Genomic DNA, 21,403 nt, shown 5'->3' on the forward strand with positions numbered 1-21,403 from the left:
CAGGTGCAGGTCTGAGAATGGAGCCCAGAACCGGGGGGCGGAACCAAGAGTGAACAGGGACCATCATCGTCTGAGCCCTTGGATGCGGCCACAGCTGAAGCTGCACCATCCTCAGACCCTAGAGCTAGATTTTCATCACTTCAAAGAATCCTGAGAATGCAAACACTGGGGGAGGTACTAACTGTCTTTCTTTCCTGGGTGACAAAACTGAGGCACAGGGATCGGTGCTGCGGTGCAGCAGGTTAAGCGGCCGCCTGCAGTGCGGGCACCCCATATGGGCGCAGGTACGTGCCCCGGCTGCTCCACTTCCGATCCAGCTTCCGCTAGGCCTGGGGGAGCAGCGGAAATAGCTCAAGTGCGGGGGTCCCTGCACCCACGTGGGAAACTACAGCATCGGCCTGGCCCAGCCCCGGCTGCTGTGGCTACTGGGGGAGTGGACCAGCAGATGGAAGATTCTCTCTCTCTCTCTCTCTCTCGCTCTCTCTCTTTCTCGCTCTCTGTAACTCTGCCTTTCAAGTAAATAAAATAAATCTTTAAAAAACAAAAAGCCTGAGGCACTGACTTGTTCAAAGGACACGAGCGCTCACGTAGGTTAAGGATTTGGACCAGAGCTCAGAACCACGGCTGTCTCTCCAGCTGTGGACTCGGGCTGGTCCCTCCTGCTCAGTCCGCCTGTAGTACCAAGGGCTTCTCAGTGCACACACACAGACACGCACACACCTTGCACACACTCATACTCACACACCGCACATGCACACACAGACATGCACACACACATACACAGACATGCAGACACGCACACGTCTCACACACATACACAGACATGCAGACACGCACACGTCTCACACACATTTACTCACACACTGCACATGCACACACAGAGACATGCACACATGCACACACACTAACCACACACATGCAGACACATAGCTCACACATTTACTCACACTTGCACACACACCTCACATCTCCATGCACTCACACTTGCATGCACACTCACGTTCTCACCACACACACACTCACCCCCTACCTGGAACTCTTCCCGCAGCTGGGAGGAATTACTCTGAGGATCAATGCGGATCATTTCCTTGTAGGTGGCCTTGAATTCACTGACAGGGATGGTGGTCTCCCCACACAGGCAGGCCTCCAGGATCGCATCATGGATGAAGATGTACTGCTCCTGCAATGGGAACGTGAGGGGGAGGAGACAAGAAGCAAGTTCAAGGCCAAGGCATGGATTGGACCAACCCTACTTGAACGACCTTCACCCATGTTGCTCTAAGAGGGGAGGGACAGCCAAGGTCGCATGCCTAGAAGGATGCAATCCTGAGTGTCTTGGCTGCAGAGCCCATTGGGCTACCTTGCCCAACAGAACACAGAGGGGCTGGGTTTGGGGAGAGCACAAGAGGTTGACAACCCAGGTTCAGGGATGATCCTGGGAAGGACGCCCAGGACAGCCCAGCAGCTCACGAGAGACCCAGGTCCTAAGGGAAGCGGTGGGGACGGGGCTGGGTCCCGCACCTCGGTCTGGATCATGTTGACACGCCGGGAGCAGAGGGTCTTCACGCAGTTGTAAATGTCCACGACACCCTCACACTCGGCCATGTCCAGCATCACATCCAGGACGATGTAGCAACCTGTGCGGCCGGTGCCCGCGCTGCAGACAGAGCGGCCCCAGGCCCCATCAGAGCCTTGGCAGGGAGCGTGGGACCAAGGAGAAGTGGGGTGGGGTGGGGGGGACACTGGGACTCCCAGCCTCATCTATACCACACAGAGGACAGGAACCCAGAGCAAGGAGCCAGCAAGCAGGTTGTTGGAAGAGCTCTGGGGTCAACGGACAGAGAGGACAGAGTGAGGGATGGGTCTCCCAGAAGGAGCAGAGGGGAGGGGAACGGGAGGCAGGGGTGAAGCCAGCCTGGCTGGGCTTAGCAACTTAGGAGAGAGGGACAGAGGACACTCACAGCTCTAGGCAAGAATGATGCTTCCTCCCGGGTACAACCCACCACCTCCTGCACATCCCTCAGAACCCCACACATCACACCCATTCTCGCACCCAGGCACTCGTTGGCGCTCTCAGCACTCTGGACAGGTTTTTATGAACACACGCCCCCTGCTATGCGGTTGCTGCCGACTGACCAAGCTGCCGCGCCCTAACCCAGCTGGGAGCTCAGCTGTGCTGGGCGTGCACTGTCTGCCTCCTGCCCAGCGCCAGGTGGAGCAGAGTAGAGGGAGCAGGAGTGGCCAGAGGAGACACAGAGATTCGGGTTTGGAAATGGTGGTGTCCAAGTGGCAGTGAGGACGTGCAGCAGATGGCATCCCTTACAGCTCGGGGGGCTTAGATGAGCACAAGCGCCTTGGGAAACCAGCAGAGCCCACGAAGGCTGCATATTCACACAGACGGCAACCCTCCTCCTCCACGTACACCCCACCGACAATGCGCGGCAGGATGTCCGGGCAGCACTATGCATGAGAGCTCAAAACTGGACACAACCCCAGTGCCCATAGCGGCAGCAGGGACACGCACGTCGTGAGCTATTCACACAGTGAGATGTCGTGGTACGGGTAAGCCCTGCAGACACGGGCTGGGGGGACGAAGTCACACAGCAAGCAGCACGCGGGGCACGGTTCTACTTCTACAAAGCTCAGAGACGTTCAACACGGCCTCCGGTTTGGAAATCAGGATAGCATTTGCTGGAGAGGGAGCAGGGGCAGGGCAGAACCTGGCTCCAAGGACTGCTGGGAGCTGAAGGCCAGGTTCACGTGCTGTCCCCCGACCTGGGTAGAGCTGGCTATTGCACACGTGTGGTCAGAAGGTTATAAATACACCTAGTGTGTGCTTCAAGTATGCACTTTAAGTAGTTTATATATCAATAGTTTTATTTTACTTTATTAAAAATTTATTTTACTTTATTTATTTTATTGAAAAAGATGGCATTTCAGGGCTGGTGTTGTGGCACAGTGGGTGAAGCCACCTGCTGAAATGCCAGCATCATGCACATTGAGCACCGGTTTGAGTCCTGGCTGTCCCACTTCTAATCCAGCTTCCTGCTGCTGTGCCAGGGAGGGCAGGGGAAGATGCCCAAGTGCTTGGGCCCCTACCGCCCCTGCGGGAGACCCGGATGGAGTTCCTGGCTCCTGGCTTTGGCCTGGCTGAGCCCCAGCCATCACAGTCATTTGGGGAGGAGACCAGTAAATAGAGGATCTCTCTCCCTCTCTCTACCTCTACCTCTACCTCTACCTCTACCTCTACCTCTGCCTTTCAAATAATAAGTGTTTAAAACAATAAACAGGGTCTGGCGCTGTGGCATAGCAAATAAAGTTGCTCACTGCAGTGCCAGCATCCCATATGGGTGCCAATTCAAGTCCCAGCTGCTCCACTCCTGATCCAGCTCTCTGCTATGGCCTGGGAAAGCATTGGAAGATGGCCCAAGTGCTTGGGCCCCAGCACTCGCATTGGAGACCCGGAAGAGGCTCCTGGCTCCTGGCTTCGGATCGGTGTAGCTCTAGCCATTGCAGCTATTTGGGGAGAGCATAAGCGGATGAAAGACCTCTCTTTCTCCCAGCCTCTGCTTCTAACTCTGCTTTTCAAATAAATAAATAAAAATCTTAAAAAAAAAACAAATAAAATAAATATTAAAATGGTATTTTAAAGAGACTTTAAAGAAAGTCAAAGAGAGGCTGGCTGGGGGTGGCAGGGCAGAGAGAACATGGCTGCCACGGGAGACCGGCATCTGAGAAGAATCCAAGCACAGGAACCGGGACAAGGAGGGAAGGCGTGGACTGGTGGGCCAGGGCACTTGCCAGAGTCACAGGTTAAAGGTTAGGCTCTCTGGGGGTAGACTGGGGGCAGGCAGGGCTGGGACAAGGCCCCATATATGAGGTAGGAGCCAGACAGAGGCGGGACATGGGGAGGAAGGCAGCTGGGTCACCGGTGCCAGTCTAGGTGAGCTGGGATTCGAGGGGAGGGGGCGGGGAGAAGACCAGGGGCTGCAGAGTATGTCACAGCCAAGGGACCAGCAAGGCCACCAGGGCTGCAACGAGAAGCTGAAGTCCTTCTCAGCCCCCAGGCCAAACCCCCACACAGCAGGTGTGCAACGATCCCCTGCTAGAGGCCAGCAGTCTGAACCCCGTGGTGCCCAGCACCTTACCAGCCTCGGGCCGCCAGTGCCTCCTCAGCACCTGGCCAAGGGGTAGCACAGGAGGAGGCCACCCTCGGACTCAGAGCTCAAAGGGCAAAGGGCCTTCTGGGAGCTCATGCCTCTCTCGCGTCGTCTGTCTCCAAGCAGGATGATCTAGTCCCCTTCTGGGACCTTGAACCAGCCCCACGCTGGCACCCACCTCCCCGCCCGCCACTGGCCCCTCTTCTCCTTGGGACTCCCGGAGCTCCCACCTGCAGTGGATGACAACAGGCCCTGCGTCAGGCGGGGTGGAGGCCTTCACGCGCCGGATGAAGGCCAGCAGCCCCGTGGCGTGGTAGGGGACGCCATGCTCTGGCCACGCTGTGAAGTGGAACTGGCGGACTTCGTGCCGGGCAGAGTAGCCTCTCTGTGGAGACAAGAGCAGTAACAGAGGCACTGGCAGCATCTATTAGACACCTGCTGTATGCCAGGCACTCTGGTGAGAACGTCATTGCAGCATCTCAGTTGACGCCAACGGCAAAGGCCCTGGTGGAGGCGGGGGTTTATGTCCCGTGTGCAGCAGGAAAACTCGGTCTCAGACGGGAGATGCCACTGCCAGGAGGGCAGACAGATTGCACAGGACGTGGCCAGGGGTCAGCCCGCTGCCCAAACGTATGCAGTTCAGCGCCCACCTCCACCTCCAGCCCGCCGTGCAAGCAGAGATCACTACGACTCTCCAAGCCTTAAGTTCAAGGGGAAAAGTCTTTCCTCTGAGGATTTCACAGGGCAGATCAAGTAGGAACACACACAGGTCTTGCCTGCCAATCACAAATCGTGGCCTCTGGTGAGTGACACAAGCACTCCAAGCCTCATTTGCCTTGTCTGTGAAATGGGCTAATGGCAAACACCGAACCCCACAGAGCTTCCCAGGATTGAACCGGTGCATGGCGCAGGCACAGAGTCAGAGCCAACACGCGGTAGCTGACGTCAGCATCCTCACTGTCCTAACTTCCTGTTGGCGTGCCCAGCAAACAGTTGCCCTCCCGTCCTTCCACGGTGTTCCCACCAAGTTACCCAGCAGCCTCCGTGCACAGGAAGGCCCCGGCACACTCCCCACCCCCACCCCCACCCCCGCTGCCTACGCTGAGGCCGGGGTGGGGGCTGCCCTGCAGGGGGCAGGGGACAGGGAGACTCACCCGCTCCAGGGCGAAGGTGCGCACCACATACTCGGCCAGGGTCTCCGTCTTCACCAGCGTGATCTTGATGTCCCCATACATGTCTGAGTCCTCCGGCCAGTACCTTGAGCACTTCACCTGCCGTGCCCACAGGACAGCACTTGGCAGGTGCTCCCCCCACCTCCCAGGGCGCGCCACGCCCCCCAGCCCAGCCTGCAGCTTACCCTGCCCACCTCGACCAGCTTGGTGATCATGACGATGCTGGAGCAGTGCTCCTGCCACACCATGCGCCAGAAGTCGTAGATCATCTCCGGCTTCGGCCCTGGGGGCGCAGAGGTGCCTGTTCCTGAGGCGAGACCCCTGCCCCAGGGCCAACGCACTCTGCTACCCAGCAACACCCAACCCAGGCCAAGGGCTCCTGGGGCCCCAGTGGGGGCTTTGTGCACACCCCACTCATACCCCACCGTTGCCAACTAACGCCTGCAGTGCCCTGGGTGTGGGTCTTATCAGGGGAGGGCCTGGCCCCAGGCATCCTGAATGGGATGCAGGAGGCAGGGCAGGAGGGCCAGCCTACAGGGTCAGACCCTCCATCCACAAGGCGAGTATCCCAGGGGGATGGGCAGATGGACAGTCAGAGAAACAGACACACAGCCAGATGGGCCAGGTGGCCACCAGACCCAGGGGTACAATCTGTGCCCACGAGGACCGAGCTTGGCTGACTGCGTGCAGCACCTTGGAGACGGAGGGCTGGCCCGGGAGCTTCAGGTGCACAGATCACATGGGGACACACAGACACAAGGAGGGGGCAAACGTGCCAAGGCAAGAGCCAGGTTTCAACAGGCCTGAGTGGGGATCAGAGAGGCAGACAGCAGGCAGGCTGGCAGGCAGGCAAGGGTGGTTCCAGCACACTGGGGGCACACAGGGGCGTACATGGACAGAGGGGCCAGGTACCTTGGGTGGCTATGAAGTGGTTGGACCGATGGTAACCCTGGAAGAGGAGGAGAAGGGGTGTTGAGACCCCAGAGAGCGGCCCTCACTCCCTTAGACCTCCTCTGCCTCCCCTCCCATCAGGGAAAGGCCCCACCCTCGTCCCCAGGCCTCCTAACCAGGGCAGCCTCCAGGAAGGAGGCAGGCACACAGGGACACCAGGGTCTTGTTTCATCTCAACTTTGCTGTGGGACCCTGGGGAGGCCAGGGTTTCTCTTGGGCCAGAGGGTCTCCCTCCCCATAAAACGGGGAGAGCGAGCTGCTTGCCACCAGGCCTTGTTTGCAGATACTGGTCCAGGATGACCCTGCCCCATTCCCAGAGTCCTGGGTCCCAGGCCAGGGGAAAGCAGAACTTGTCAGCTACCACCCACCCCTCGGGACCACCAGAATGGATGGCATCCTTCCCTCTAATTCAGCGCTTGGGGCCTGGATGATGAAGGCTTCAGGTTTAATATGAATTAAATTATGAAGTAATATGAAGCAATGAGAATGAGATCTACCCATGGCCCTGAGATAAACACTGCAAACCTTAATCATCAGGAACAACAATGAGGGACTCATTCTGACACCTGTTGGGCTCACTAGCTAAGCACACTACCCACAATACCTCCTGCTAAAGCGAGGCCAGGCGCACCTGCAACCTCCCTACCCAAGACCTCGGGCTGGAGAGAGCAAGCAGCAAGCAGGCCCCTCCACCACACCTGCCCCGGGGGCCACAGGCATCCTCCTGGGCCACAGGGCCTGCCTGACACCCAGGGCATCAGTGTGGGCCACGTGGAAAGGGGGCCCCGCATGGCAGGGCTGAAGGGAAACCCACGCAGCTCAGCACAGCTGCCAGCGACTCCTTCCCCCAAGGACCCTGGGAGCCAGACTGTCAGAGTTCAGATCCCAGCTCGACCTCTTGCTAGCTGTGGGCCCTCAGGCAATAAACCCTTTCCTGTGCCTCCACATTCACATCTAAGAAAAGGAATAAGGATTGAATTTCCTTCCTAGGGCTGTTGTGAGCAGCCAATATCATACACACGTCAGGGCAGGCTTCGGTCTAGCAGTGAGGATGCCCACGTGCCACATTGGAGTGCCTGGGTTCAATTCCCGGCTCCAGCCCCCAACTCCAGCTTCCTCTCTCCGATGGCTAACTGTGTCCCTGCCACCTGGACTGTGTTCCCAGCCTCCAAAGTCGTGCCTGGCCCAGCCCTGGCCCTGGTGGAATCTGGGAAGTAAATCAATGAATAGGAGCACTCTCTAAATAAACAAGGAGATAGATAAATAAATACATGCTTCAAACAGCCAAGGCTGTTACAAAGTAATGTCTGCTAACTGTTGGCACTGTGTCAGACGGAAGGTCAGGACACAACACTCTCGCACGGCGACCTGCAAGGGTAAAGCAGGATCCCTGGAGATCCAAACAGCGTGCGTGATAGGAACGGCTGGGGCGGGAGGGGCTTCTCGGCCTTCCGTGTGCACGGCAGTCTCCTAGGGTCTCCGGAGAGGCGGATTCGGAGTCAGATCTGGGGCAGGGCCTGGGAGTGTGCATTTCTAGCCAGCTCCCAGGGGCTGATGCTACCAGCCTCAAAACACCCCAGGAAGCCAGCCAGGCTATCCACCTCTCTGTCTTGATTTTCTTCTGCAAGACACGTGCTGGGAGACTCTGCTGTCCCCTTGGAAAGGACCACAACACAGCCAGAGTGACCCACAAGGAACAGCGCCCTCATGTCACGCAGTCCTCCCCGGGAGTGTCCCCAGGTCTGGCCTGGTCCTCTCCCACCGGCCCTCCCAGCCACCCTCTGTGCTTCAAGTCCTCAGCATAGCAGCTGGGGCCAGAGGGGAAGGCAAAGAGGGGGATGGGCAGGGCCAGGAAGGGGCTGCGGGGGCTGCCCTCCCACGCCGGAGCGAGAGGAGCTGGGAGCAGGCACCTCCTTAAACGAGTCTAAGAACTCCACCTGAGAGCAGGGGCCTCACCCGATTCAGCCTCCCTGTCCCCCCAACCCCAGGCCCATACCAGTGCCAGCACTCAGGTGCCAATCAGTAAATAACGCAGGAATGAAATTCACCGGACACAAGTCAATGACGAGTGGCCGGTCAGTCCACAGTGCAGCTCTAGGACAAACGTGGCCACTTTGTTCCTGTACCCCACTCTTGTAGTGTTTGGGGGCACGAGGATGGTGCAGGGGCCACAAGACCTGCTTTGTCACATGATGTCCTTTGAAACAGGCTTTGAGGAGATACCCTTCAAAATCTGCATTTAAATACATGCATGTATTATTGCAAAATTATGTTACATGGGACTGGCATTGTGGCACCGTGGGTTAAGCTGCTAGCAGCAATACCAGCATCCCACATAAGCACTGGCTACTCTGCTTCTGATCCAGCTCCCTGCTAATGCTCCCAGGAAAGCAGTAGATGGCCCCAGTGCTTGGGCCCCTGCCACCCATGTAGGAGACCCAGATGGGGTTCCAGGCTCCTGGTTTCAGCCTGGCCCAACCCTAGATGTTGCATCCATTTAGGGGAGGGAACCAATGGATGAAAGATCTCTTGCTCTCTCTGTCTCTCCATCTCTCTCTCTAACTCTTTCAAATAAATAACTAACTTGTCTTTCACACACCCACGTTAGAGTCCAGGGCTTGGCAAGCACTAGCAAGCCCTGGTCCCCAAGCTGCAGGCGGGAAGCAGACAGGTACCAGGAGTGGGCAGAGCGCTCCTGCGTCTAAGCTCGCCCCGGAGTGGGAGTGGGGGATGGGGCACATGCATTGCAGGCAAGACCACCCCTAAGGCATCCTGATGCTCCCCAAAGGGCAAGAACCACAGTCTAATGTGACAGTCAAGGGCGAAGGCTGGGTTTGCCAACCAAGAGCCCTGTTACCTTGAGCAAGCCACTGAACGTGACCAAGCTTCTTTTTTTTTTTTTAAGATTTATTTATTTATTTATTTATTTGAAAGGCAGTGTTAGAAAGAGGCAGAGGCAGAGAAAGAGAGAGGTCTTCCATTTGTTGGTTCACTTCCCAAATGGCCACAATGGCCAGGGGTGGGCCAATTCAAAGCCAGGAACCTGGAGCTTCATCTGGGTCTCCCACATGGGTGCTGGGGCCCAAGCACTTGGGCCATCTGCCACTGCTTTCCCAGGCCACAGCAGAGAGCTGGATTAGAAGTGAAGCAGCCAGGACTCAAACCGGCGCCCACATGGGATGCTGGCATTGCGGCTTTACTCACTACACCACGGTGCCAGCCCCATGCCTCCATTTTCTTATGTGTCAAATGTGGCTCAGTAAGATCCCTGCCTCGCAGAGATAAGGAGCTGAAATGACGCATCGAAGGCGCCTGGTGCACCACCGGTGCCAGGCAGGACACGACTGTTAACCGGCATTTGAAGGAGTGTGAAGCCAAGGCTTCTACGGGTATTTCTCAAGAGTCTGAAATGATGAGCCAGCGGGTGGGATTTCCGAACAGGTGGGTTGCTGTGTAAACTCAGATGTAAGGAAGTGCAATATGCACCACCTCCTCATGGGGGCGCTGCGGCTCAAACACCCACTGCATCTTGGGGGCCCAACCTTCCTTCCAAATCTGAATACTGGAGCCGGCCTGTGGCCCAGCCCTGGCCACTGGGGCCATTTGGGGAGTGAATCAGCAGTTGAAAGATCCCTTTCTCTCTATCATTCCCTCTCTCTCCATAACTGCCTTTCAAATAAATAAAACATATCTTTAAACAAATTCCCAAATACATACAGTTGAGAGTTTTACAAACCAGATGTTTAGCCACAATCAAAATGAGGGCTATGTCCAGGATAACTGGTCACCTCCAACAGACGCTGCCGAGGAAAGCGTCCACTTTATTGTATATTATGTTGCTAGAAATTCTGATAATGAGGAGTATTTTTAGCAATACTTTTAAAAGGAAAGAAGAGATAAGCCAGAAAAGGTAGCTGCAACATAGTGGAGTTCCATCTAGGGGACGGCATTGTGGTGTACCAGGTTAAGCAGCTGTCTACAATGCCAGCATCCCATACAGACGCCTGTTCGAATCCCAGCTGCTCCACTTCCAATCCAGCTCCCTCTAATGTGCCTGGGAAAGCAGCAGAAGATGGTCCAAGTACTTGGGCCCCTGCCACCCACATGGGAGACCCAGATGGAGTTCCAGGCTCCTGGTTTCGGCCTGGCCCAGCCCTGGCCATTGCAGCCATTTGGGCAGTGAACCAGCAGATGGAAGATATCGAGAGTTCTCTCAATCTCAATCTCTCTCTCTCTCTCTCTCTCTCTCTCTCCCATTCCCCCTCTCTCTGTAACTCTGCCTTTCAAATAAATAAATAGTAGGTCAGCACCGTGGCACAGTAGGTTAAGCCACCTCCTGCAATTCCAGCATCGCATATGGGAGCCGATTTGAGTGTCTGCTGCTCCACTTCTAATACAGTTCTTTGTTAATGGGCCTAGGAAGGCAGCAGAGGATGGTCTAAGTTCTTGGGCCCCTGCCACCTTCGTGGGAGACCCAGATGAAGCTCCTGTCTCCCGGCTTTGGCCTAGCCATTGCAGCCATTTGAGAAATGAACCAGTGAATGGAAGATCTTTCTCTCTCTCTCTCTGTAACCAATAAATAAATCAATCCTTTTAAAAATAAATCTTTTTGAAAAATTGCATTTGTCATCAAGTTTTATGACTATATATATATATATATATGCATCAAAATCAAATCAGAGGAGCCAGCATGTGGCAGGGCAGGTAAAGCTGCTGCCTGCAACACCAGCATCCTGTATGAGTGCTGGTTCCGGCCCCAGCTGCTCCACTTCCAATCCAGCTCCCTGCTAATGGCCTGGGGAAAGCAGTAGAAGATGGCTCAACTGCTCGGACCACTGCCACCCACATGGGAGACCCAGAAGAAGCTCCTAGCTCCTGGCTTCGGCCATTACAGCCATCTGGGGAGTGAACCAGCAGGTGGAAGCCCTTTCTCTCAGTCTCTCCCTCTCTCTTGCTGCAACTTTACCTCTCAAATAAATAAACAAAATTAAAAATCTTTTAAGAAAAATCAAATCAGAGGATCACTGGGTAAATTAGGTTTTTTTTTTTTAATTCTTAAAAGGCCAAAAGATGGCACAAATTTGAGAATATTCAAACTGTCCCCCCAGAAAATATCCAAGTTAGGACTAAATTGAGGTTTGGGCTGATTCGAGCACACTGATCACGAAGGGACCGGATCACCAGGAAAACCAGTTTAGGGGCAGAGGGGTGGGCACCGACTGGAAGCTTCTGGCAAGCACCAGACACGGGGCCACCAGGGCAGCTCCCCAAACCCCAAGAGCCCTGCAGAAGGCGTGGCTAGTGAGGGCTGCTTGGGGGAGGCAGGCGCCCCCACACCGCCGCCCCGCCCCGAGGCACTGGAGCACGGGAGGGACCTGCTGGCAGCTGCTGACATGGACGGCTGGTGCCCGGCGCTCGAGGAGAGGGGGAGGACAGGGACAGAGAGAGAGAGACAGCAGAGACGGCGAGAGTCTGAGACACGGCCAGTCAGACACGGGGAGGAGCAGGAGGAGGGGGGAGGATACTTACTTGGCGGTTTATCCGAATCTTAATGATTCCAGTGAGGAACAGTACAAAGCAAAAGAGACAGAGATTAGGCCAGAGGCGGATGGAGGTGGACGGAGCACGGGAGTGGCTGTGAGCCAGGGGGGCAGAGCAGACATGGGTGGGCTGCGCTGGGGAGGGGCACGGCCCTTAAGCTGGCTGAGGAGAGGCCCCAGTGCCACCAAAGCTGCCCACATCTTCAAGACCCAGGCCCAGCTCTCACGCCAGCCGAGGGACAGGGTGGCAGATGGGGGCGAAGGCAAGGGCTTCTGGGAAACCCAGGGTAGCACCTCCAACACCAGGAGGAAATAAAAAGCAGGAGCACTCAGATCACCTCCAGAGCCCCCACGCTCGGCTCCCAGGACAAGCCTTGCTCCTCTGCCTGGAAGCGCCTTCCCTCTCTTCGCCAGCCCCCCGCCGCCCGCTCACGCCCCACTCGATGGGTCCCCACAGCCTGCTGCAGCCAGCCCTGGTTCTGCGAGTTCTTCTTCCGACCAGCCTGCACTGCCCACCCCACCCACCCCCGCCATCTGAACTCAAGGTTATTTTGCCAGTGTTGCTCTGCCTCCCCCACTAGAATGAATGAGTGAATGCACATATACAGGACGCGCACGGCCAAGGAAGGCAAGGGCTGGGCCTGTCTGGTTCCCATTGAATCCTGCTATCCAGCACAATCCATGGGAAGTGCTTGAAACTGACCTGATAAATGACCAACAAAAGATGCTGTCCCAAGCTTGGTGTGTGCAGGGAGCAGGGGGAGTGTGACCAAAGTCCCCAGAGAGCTGTCCCCTCTGACTCCTCACTCACATCGGGGAAACAGACCCATCGCCCCTTCTTGCTACCCCAGCCGGTCCTCCTGGCTCCCTTCCCTGTCATTGGCTACCTTCCTTCCAACCCAGCCCGATCCAGCCGCTGCAGCAGGCGGCAGGACAGCCTAACGGTAGCAGCAAAGGCCTGGAGACACAGACACAGATACTTGTCACGAGACCTAGGCCAAGCAGCCTCACCTCCCTGAGGTCCTGCTGTGACTGCCTTGAGGGTGGTTGTGGGGACTGCACACAATGAGGCCCCAAGAGTGCTCTGGGCACACAGCACACGCTCAGTGAACACACATTGTTTCCCTTGAAGCACCACTGTGGGCTTGGTCACACGCTTCAGCCACTCCCCGGGGCCCCTCGGGAAAGCCCGCTGACCGAGGCCCTCACGGTTTGCCCCCTGCCTACCTCTGCAGCCTCCCTGAGTATCTGAGAAGCCCACCCTCCAAGCCTCTTGGCCCCGCCCTGCGCGGGGAGCCTTCCTTTCCGCCTCTGCCCTTCGCCCAGCTCACAGAAGCCCCCATCTCTTGGGCTGACTCCGGCCTGCAGGAGCCTTCTAGAAGGCCCTCGCCCATTCACTCTGTCCTCCTCCTCCTCCGAGCTCCCTGGCACCGAGAGCAGGAGGCAGGGGGTGCTCAGACCTCGGTCCTGGGAGCCTCCCCTACTCCCGGACGGGTCTCTACCCGGCCTGGACAGCGAGCCTGGACAGCAAGCCCGGAGCGGGAGGGCCAGGGCAGCAGGAACAGCAGGGGCGAGGCACTCACGTCTATGTAGTTGGCGTTGATGTAGTCGGCGTTGGGATCTCCCAGCATCGGGTGGAGCTTCACTCGGTGCCGATCGTCTGTAAGTGCAGAGCAGGTGGACAGGCTGAGCTGGGGCAGCCCAGGCAGGGCAGGGAGGGAACCCAGAGGCTCAGGGCTGACCAGAAGGCTCTGAGCCTCACGGGAGGTCGGACAGGCCGGGGGGAAGCCTGTACCACGCAGCCAAGGAGGCCCAACAGTGTACGCTGGCAGGTTATCAGTTGTGCAGCCCTCCTGTGCCTCAGTCTCCTCATCTGTGAAGTGGGGACACACTTACTCCACAGGGCAGCTGGGAGGACATGGACACGACAGGTATGACGCTCAGTGCAGGGCTGGCCTCAGTCAACAGTGGCCAATGCTTCTAGAACCTCCGAGGCTGTACTCCCCCTTCCTGGGCCCCTCCCCACTGCCACCCTGGACCCCAGCCCCTCCCCCTGGACTCACAGGCAGACATCGGCTCCTGCCGGCCGCCCTGGAGCTTGTCTTTCTTCTTCGTGGCATCCCAGCCTTCAAAGAAACTCTGCCAGAAGGGAAATGGTGATCAGTGGGGGTGGCGGGACCCCCCATAGGACCCTCCCCCTCCAGCCTATAGGACTCCGTCCCTCCACAGGGGCAATGGGGCAGCCGTGAGGGTCAGGTACAGGGCTGAACCAGTCACCACGGGTCCCTCCATCAGCAAGGGACAAGGTTCAATACCAAGAAGGGTGGGAAGAAAGGAAGTGAGAACAGAGACGTTTCAGGACAAGGGTCAAGTTTAGAACAAAGGTCAAATCCAGACTGGGGCTACAAGGAAGGCAACAGGAGGCTCAGAATGAGGTTGGGCCAAGGGTGTGTCAGAGTCTAGAGGGAGGCAGGGCAGGACCCACGGAAGAGCTGTCAGGAGCTTAGGATGAGAGGCAGGGTCCACACTGGGGAAAGGTCGAAGCCAGGTCCAGATTAGGGACAGCGTGAGGGTCACAACCAGGATCCAGATGGAGACTGAGATGGGACTCAAAGCAGAGTTAGGAGGAGAGTAAGAAACCAGGGCAGGGTGAGGCCCGGATGCGGGCCAAGGTCAAGGCCATAAAGGTGGTGGGGGGGGTGTGTGGCCTCTGTCAGAGCCAGGGTGCAGCCAGGGCTGGGCCCCTGTGAGGTGGCAGCAGGCGAGGCCCAGCGGGCGTGCTGGCAGCACCGGGCTGAGCGTGCACCTCGTACTCCTGCTTGAAGCCGTAGCCCTCGGCCGTCTTCATCTGGTTGATGTGCTGCAGGAGGTCGGCCACTCGCACTGCAGGGTGCAGCTGCCCTGTGTGGTACGGGGAGCCCTTCCGGCCACACGGGCGCCGTGGAGAGCCCCCCAGCAGGCTGCTGGCCTCGGTGACCCCGCCACTGCGCTGCTCTCCTGCAGTGAGGGGGAGACAGAGGGGTTCCTGCCACCGGGAGCACCGGCATCACAGCCTACATGCGGGAGGCTGGACTGCTTGCGGGAGCCCACAGCCTGGCAAGGCCTGCCTGGGACCCCAGGCAAGCCCCTACCCTTTGGTGGGCTTCCCAGATCATGTGACCTCCAAGGGCCCCCCACGTCCCTGACACTCTGGGATCCTGTGATACCCTCACCTCACCCCGGGTGGTGTCCCCACACTGCCTGCAGGGACAGAGCTCAGCAGGGCCTAGGACAGCCACCCCGCCTCCCTCTCTTCCAGGGAACAATCTGGAACACTGGCAACGCCCCGTAATCACCGCCATTCAAAGAGGAGCACATCAGAACGAGCTGCCGCCCCACCCTCCCTACAGACTGCAAGGCACCTGATCAGAAGCCTCCCTTGTGCGCCAGCGTTTCCATGGGCAGCCATGCACGGCCTCTGCCCGTGGGGGCAGGTGGGAGGTTCACAGTGCCCCACACTCCCGCCCCTCCCCACTCTCCCCACCAGCATCCCCAGGCTCAGCCACACCCACCTCAGGACACTCACTCCCACCGACTTACTCCTCCCAGCCTAGCACTGCCCACAGCCCTTCTCTGGCAGGCCTGAGCTGGCAGGCGCCCGCGGGGGACCCCCAGTGGAGCTCAGGCGCCTGCCCGCACCCTCCCATGCCTTCCCACAGGCTGCTCCCTCTGCCTGGGGCACCCTTCCTCCCCCCACTCTCAGCTCACACTCATCCTCCTCAGGGACACCTCCTCCCGCGCCTGGAACTCCTACTCAGTGACACCCAGCAGGACCCCAGGAGAGACCCCCCCCCCCAAGAACCCAACCTCCCCCAGCTGCACTCACATCGGGGAGCTCTCCTTCCTCTGCCGGCCTGGCCCGTCCCGGCCACGGTTTGAGAACGGCCAGCAGGTGGAAAGGCAACGCGCCTCAGGGCTCCTTCCTCCCTCCTCCCAGGAATAGCAGTCGTCAGCTGCCTCTGGGTCAAGGTCTGAAAACGGCTGCTTTGCACATCGTTGGATTTCAGGGGCTCCGGTGGGAGGGCAGCTCAAGTGCAGTGACACCGTCGCGGCCGGGTGCCGCAAACCCTTCATTTCATAGGTGAGGAACCCGCGGGCTGCAGAGAGGACTGGCCTCCCGCAGCGGCTGCCAGAGCGCGTTCCAGAAAACACCAGGCATGCAGGCTGACGCCGGCGTTCCGTGAGAGAACAGCAGGCTGGACAGGGTCTGCGAAACCCTGGGATACACAAATCAACTGGCTCTCTTCCCTCACGGGGCTGGGGCACGTTATTCTGCCAGGGGCCATGTGGATACTTATGACATCATTTGCAGGCCATCCACGACGATCAACTTAGAAATGAGCCTGCTATAGACGTATTGAATTTTGAGGTCCACCTGCGGGTGCCTTGGCAGGGCCAGACCAAAGTGATTCTGCAGGCCGAGCATGGCCCGTGGCTGGACGCTCCCCACCCCAGCGTCTAAGACCTCTTGGGGCTTCCAGCGTCTGTGTACATCTTACGCCTCTCAGACATGAGTGGAAACAGCACAGCTATGAACACCTCCCCACCACAGAGGGCTTTCTGCATTTGTTTCATGAAATATCATTGGGGGGGGGGGACAGGCACAGCATCATGTGGGGACTGCGAGGAGGCGGGCTCTGGAGTCAGACCTTGCCTCAAACCCCAGTTCTGCACGTGACCTTGCCCACGTTCACTGACCCTCTTCTAACTGCCGTCCACACACTCCTGCTCTCTGATAGGATGACGTCACCAAGGTGATGGGCATAAAGCAGCCAGCCCAGGGCCTGGCACACAGGGACCACCTGCCCGTGGCAGCTGCGGGCATTCCCAGGATGGGGGGAACGCCTTGAGCCCAAGAGAGCCCGGGCAGCCGACTGACAAGAGCCGGTTCCTTCCCCACCGTGGGCTCGTCGGGCAGGGACCCGAGAGCAGCCTCTCCCATGATTCTCAGGAGCATCCACCACAAACACGAGACGAGCGCCGCGATTTCAAGAGCCCTAGTGCTCTCTGTGGAAACCAGGCTGACAGCCCCGCAGAGAGCCCTTCAGGTGGAGGACGGCGCAAGTGAGGGCGCCAGGGGCCCAGGCAGCTCCTTGGGCGCTGCTGCAGGCCGGGCGGCCCTGACGTGGCCTCACAGTGGGCGTGCAGCCAGCTCACCGTGCCCGGGCGCCAGCGAAACAAGTCCTCCTGCTTGAGATCCCGATGGGCAGCCCGAGCCAAGTCCACAGCTCACCACGTGTCCTAAAGCCACCCGCCAGGAAGTGACAGGGTGGTGTTCCCGAGGCGACCCTGCACTCCCTGGGCCCAGGAGGCAGCTCCCCACGGACCTGGCCCAGGAACCTCCTTGGCAGAATCAAAACACACTTCCTGCCCTGCCACAGCCCAGTCCCCAAGGACCAGCTCGCCCGCAGCTGCCAGCCCGGGAGGGAGGAATGGGACAAGTAGCCCTCAGTTTCCAGCTGGCCGAAGGCTCTTCCCTGCTGTTGTGACCATGGCACATCATCTGTGAGCACTTGTAGGGAGGGCTGAGGCCCTGAGCGAAGAGCACCGGGTCTGGGGTCAGAAGACCTGGATTCGGATTCTGACTCAAGTCCCCAGGCCCCCGGGGGTCTCGGTTTCCACATCTGGAATTGAGAATCCTCAGCCTTCCTTGGACACAGAAGACACACACGCACCCCCAGCCCCCACCCAGTTACACAGTCCGCTAGCACCCAGACTGTTCCTTTGCAGCCTGTGTGAGCAAACAGCTTTCCTAAAGAAACCCAGCCCCCAACAACAGCGGACGGTCCCTAACGTGTTGAGCACTTTCACAGGCCTGGCATGGTTCTTAAGTCACTTAACACCTAAAACACCCTTACAAGCAGACACTATCGCTACACACAAAGGAAGCAACTGAGGCACAGCAGGGTGGATTCCAACCCAGGCCCCTCTGACTCAGGGACCCTGTGGTCCACCCTGCCATCTCTGCTTCCCTCTCCCTGGTAAAAGAACCTGGCACTTACAGGACAAACCCACGGGTACCCAACAGGGCTCAGCAGCTCCAGATGGACAGGAGGGCTTGAGGGGTTCTGAGGGTGTCTTGGGCAGGGTTCAGAGCTGGGGGGAGGAAGGTCCCAGCTGGCCTCCTCACACCAGCCTGCCCCCACTCACCCCATGTGGGAAGCCCCTGTTTTAGAATCTGCACCTAAAGGATGCATCACACCCAGCCTGGTTTTCTAGTCCAAACTACAACTTAGCCTCTACCGTTCAGAAAAGAACAGAAGAAAGGCAAAGCTGGACCAGCGCGTGGCGAGCAGAGACAGGGACAGAGGGTGCAGAGGAGATGTGTCTCCAGTCCCCCAGACCCGCCTGGGGCTGCCTGGCTCCAGTCCCCCAGACCCACCTGAGTTTCCTGCCATCCCACCCTGGCCCGTGCTCTGCATCCTGCCCTCAGTGCCCAACAATGCCATCACCACTAGTCAAATCCTATCCAGTTCAACCCAGACACCGGCCACCCCTGCCCAACGGTGCATGCTCGCAACGCCGGGGCTGTCCTAATCACTCCCATCACCCACAGGGCCATGAGCCTCGCCCGGGTCGGCCTTGACTCCCAGCTAGAAAAGGAGTTCCCTGGGAGCAGCGGCCAAGGTTCCTGGCCCTCTGTCCCTCAGCAGCGCAGGCCTGTTCCCACGCCACCCTCACCTCCCACCCTCCTCACCCCCAGCAGAGAGGAGACACAGCCCACTGGGATCTCTCCCCAGTGCACACCTGCAGGCCTTCGCACGCACTGTTCCTCGTCTCCACCCCTCCCTGCCTGGAGGCCCAGAGGCGCGCTGTGGAAACAACCACTTGCCATTCAGAGAGGCTGGCACTTTCTGGACACGTGGCTCCCCCTCTCTGAACCTCTGATAGCTCATTTGTAAGATGAAGGATTTGTCCCGACTGCCAAGCAGGGCGAAACGGTGAAATTTTAATGACAGAGATTACAAAGAGAACCTGCGGATGAAAGATCTCTTTCGTGCTTTCTCTATCCCTCCGTGTCACTCCACTTTCAAATAAATAAATAAATAGTTTTTAAAACATCTTGACTAATCAGTAAAAATGAGACATCATAGGGGGTGGACACAGCCAAGATGCTGCTTGTGGCTTGTGACACCTGCGTTCTTTACCGGGTGCCTGCGTTTATCCCAGTGACAAACCCACTGGTACCCCCGGGGCTCAGCAGCTGCACACGGACAGCAGGGCTTGAGAGGGCTGAGGGTGTCACAGGCAGGATTTCAGAGCTGGGGGGAGGAGGGGACACCAGCCTGCCACCACCCACCCCATGTGGGAAGCGCAGTTTCCTGCCAGTGCGCACCCTGGAAGGCAGCAGGTGAGCATTCTAGTAGTTGGGTCCCTGCCACCCACAAGCGACATCTGGATTGAGTTCTCAGCTCCTGGCTTTAGCCTGCTCCAGTTCCAGCTATCACAGGCACTTGGGAAATGAACCAGCAGATGGAAGGTACCTCTGTCTCCGTCTGTCTCTCTCCTTGTCTCTTTGCCTTCCAAATATGTATTATATATAATACATAATGACCAAGTTGAATTTATTCCAGGAATGTAAAATAATGTTAACATTAGAAAATCTAAAAATGCCACTCACTCCATCAACAGATGAAAAAAAATGACCATCGCAAATAACCGCAGATAAGAGCATTTGGCAAGTTTAGTACACATTTAAAATAAAACCTCTCAGCAAACTAAAAACTAAAGGGAACTTTGTTAACCTAATAAAACATTTCTACCGCAAACCCACAGCAAACTTCATTCTCAGTGTGTAAATGTTACAAGCATTCCTCTTCAAGTCAGGAAAACAAAGCCAGGATTCCTGCTATAACCACTGCTATTCAACACCGCACTGGAGGTCCCAGCCAGTGCTGTGCAGAAAAACACGGTGAGGCAGGGAGCAGGAGAGGGAAGAAATGGAAAGAAAAAAAAAAAAAAAACTGCAGATCTTTTTGAATCTAGAAAAATCTGAAAGATTCTACACATGGGAATTAATAAGATATATAAGATCAATCCGTACACAGAAATCAACTGTAAAATCAACTATATTTCCCTATACAAGAAACTGTTAGAAACGTAACATTTTAAAGGGTGTCATTTGCCAAAGGAGTTAAGAACAAGGGACCTGGGGATGCAGCACCTAACAAAATACGTACAAGATTCTGTGGAGAATTATCACTGAGAGAGGTTCAGGATCTAACTAGAGGGAGCGATGCACGTCGTGTTCACGGACTCAAAGACAGCTTCGTCAGATTCCACTCCCCACAGTGACTCACAGATCTGGTACGAACCCACCCAGCGGAGTTTTTCAGGAATTGGGAAAGATGGTTGTGAAATGTTCAAGGAAGAGAATGAGGGCAAAAGTAGCCAGGACGCCCCCATGAAGAGAGGGCTGGGAGGGCTCGCCGTTCCCCACAGCAAGACTCAGCGCGCTGCAGTCAGACAGCGTGCTTCTGCCTGGTGACAGAGAACAGGGAGCAAAACAGCGCACACACGTGTGGAAACCTGCAAAGCAGCAGTGAGAGCATGCGCTACAACAATGACGCTGGCATGGCTGGTACCCCCACGGGAGAAAAAATAAAATCCTTCATTGACAACACACACAGGAATCCATCCCAGAGCAGCCCTTGAGGTGCTGCTTGTCACACCTCCACCCCACGTCAGGGGCCTGGGTTCGGGTCCCGGCTCCGCTCCCTGGGCCAGCGTCCTGCAGGTGTGCACCCTGGGAGGAAGCAGGTGACTGTTCAGGTGCTTGGGCCCCTAACCCCAAGCAGAGACCTGGATTGCATTCCCAGCTCCTGGTTTCAGCCTGGGCTAGCCCTGGCTCTTGCAAACAATCTAGGGGTGAACCAGCGGGTGGAGGATCTCTCTCCATTTCTGTCTCTCTGCCTTTCAAATTAAATAAATAAATAAATAAATAAAAGCAATTCCAGCTAAGGATTTAAATGTGAATGTAAAATATTAAAAGTTTCCAAAAGAAAGTAAAAATACATATGAACTTGCCTAAGGAAGAGATTCCTTAAGAAAACCCAAAAAGTAGAAATCAAAAGAGGAAAACACTGATGCATTTGACTACTTTAAAATAAAAACCTTCTGTGCATCCAAAGACACTATAAATAACCAGGAAAGATGAGCCACAAATTGGAAGAAGATATTTGCAATTCGTTAAGTGACAAATCTTTATTATCCTAAATATATAAAGAATGCCTAAAAACCACTAAGAAAGCAACCAAAAAAAATCCATAGAAAATTAGGTAAAAAAACATGAACAGGCACTTCACTGAAAGAGAGACCTGAATGGCCAGTAATGACTTGAAAATATGCTCAACCTCATTAGTAATCAAAGAAATGCAAATGAAGACTATAGAAAATTACCATCTTACATAAACTAGTTTGGCAGAAGTGAAGGAGGCTTGCAAATCTTGATCTTGATGTACAGCACTAGAAAGTACTACACACACTGCTGGGAGCGACACAGGCAAAGCCGCTCTGGAAGACAACTCGCCTCGCCTTACCA

At 56.6% G+C, this 21,403-nt stretch overlaps 1 protein-coding gene across 9 annotated transcripts in view; it reads right to left on the reverse strand.

Annotated features, from left to right (window-relative positions):
• PTPRU (protein tyrosine phosphatase receptor type U) overlaps positions 1 to 21,403 on the reverse strand; it is an 87,055-nt gene that overhangs the window by 7,331 nt on the left and 58,321 nt on the right. For 3 of the 9 annotated variants that reach the window (XM_051856778.3, XM_070078902.2, XM_051856780.3), the window contains 10 exons: positions 14,630 to 14,820; positions 13,887 to 13,962; positions 13,407 to 13,483; positions 11,813 to 11,830; positions 6,245 to 6,281; positions 5,518 to 5,615; positions 5,315 to 5,431; positions 4,391 to 4,545; positions 1,522 to 1,657; positions 1,031 to 1,180 (listed from right to left, as the gene is read on the reverse strand). In XM_051856778.3, the coding sequence (XP_051712738.1) occupies positions 1,031 to 1,180; positions 1,522 to 1,657; positions 4,391 to 4,545; positions 5,315 to 5,431; positions 5,518 to 5,615; positions 6,245 to 6,281; positions 11,813 to 11,830; positions 13,407 to 13,483; positions 13,887 to 13,962; positions 14,630 to 14,820 (1,055 nt within the window). Of the gene's footprint in view, positions 1 to 1,030; positions 1,181 to 1,521; positions 1,658 to 4,390; positions 4,546 to 5,314; positions 5,432 to 5,517; positions 5,616 to 6,244; positions 6,282 to 11,812; positions 11,831 to 13,406; positions 13,484 to 13,886; positions 13,963 to 14,629; positions 14,821 to 21,403 lie in introns of those variants that run through there. The other 6 variants (XM_051856777.3, XM_051856781.3, XM_051856779.3 and 3 more) reach the window with 4 other exon arrangements.

Source organism: Oryctolagus cuniculus, chromosome 7, assembly GCF_051225735.1.
Source record: "Oryctolagus cuniculus isolate XC-2025 breed Fujian yellow rabbit chromosome 7, ASM5122573v1, whole genome shotgun sequence".
Classification (NCBI taxonomy): domain Eukaryota; kingdom Metazoa; phylum Chordata; class Mammalia; order Lagomorpha; family Leporidae; genus Oryctolagus; species Oryctolagus cuniculus.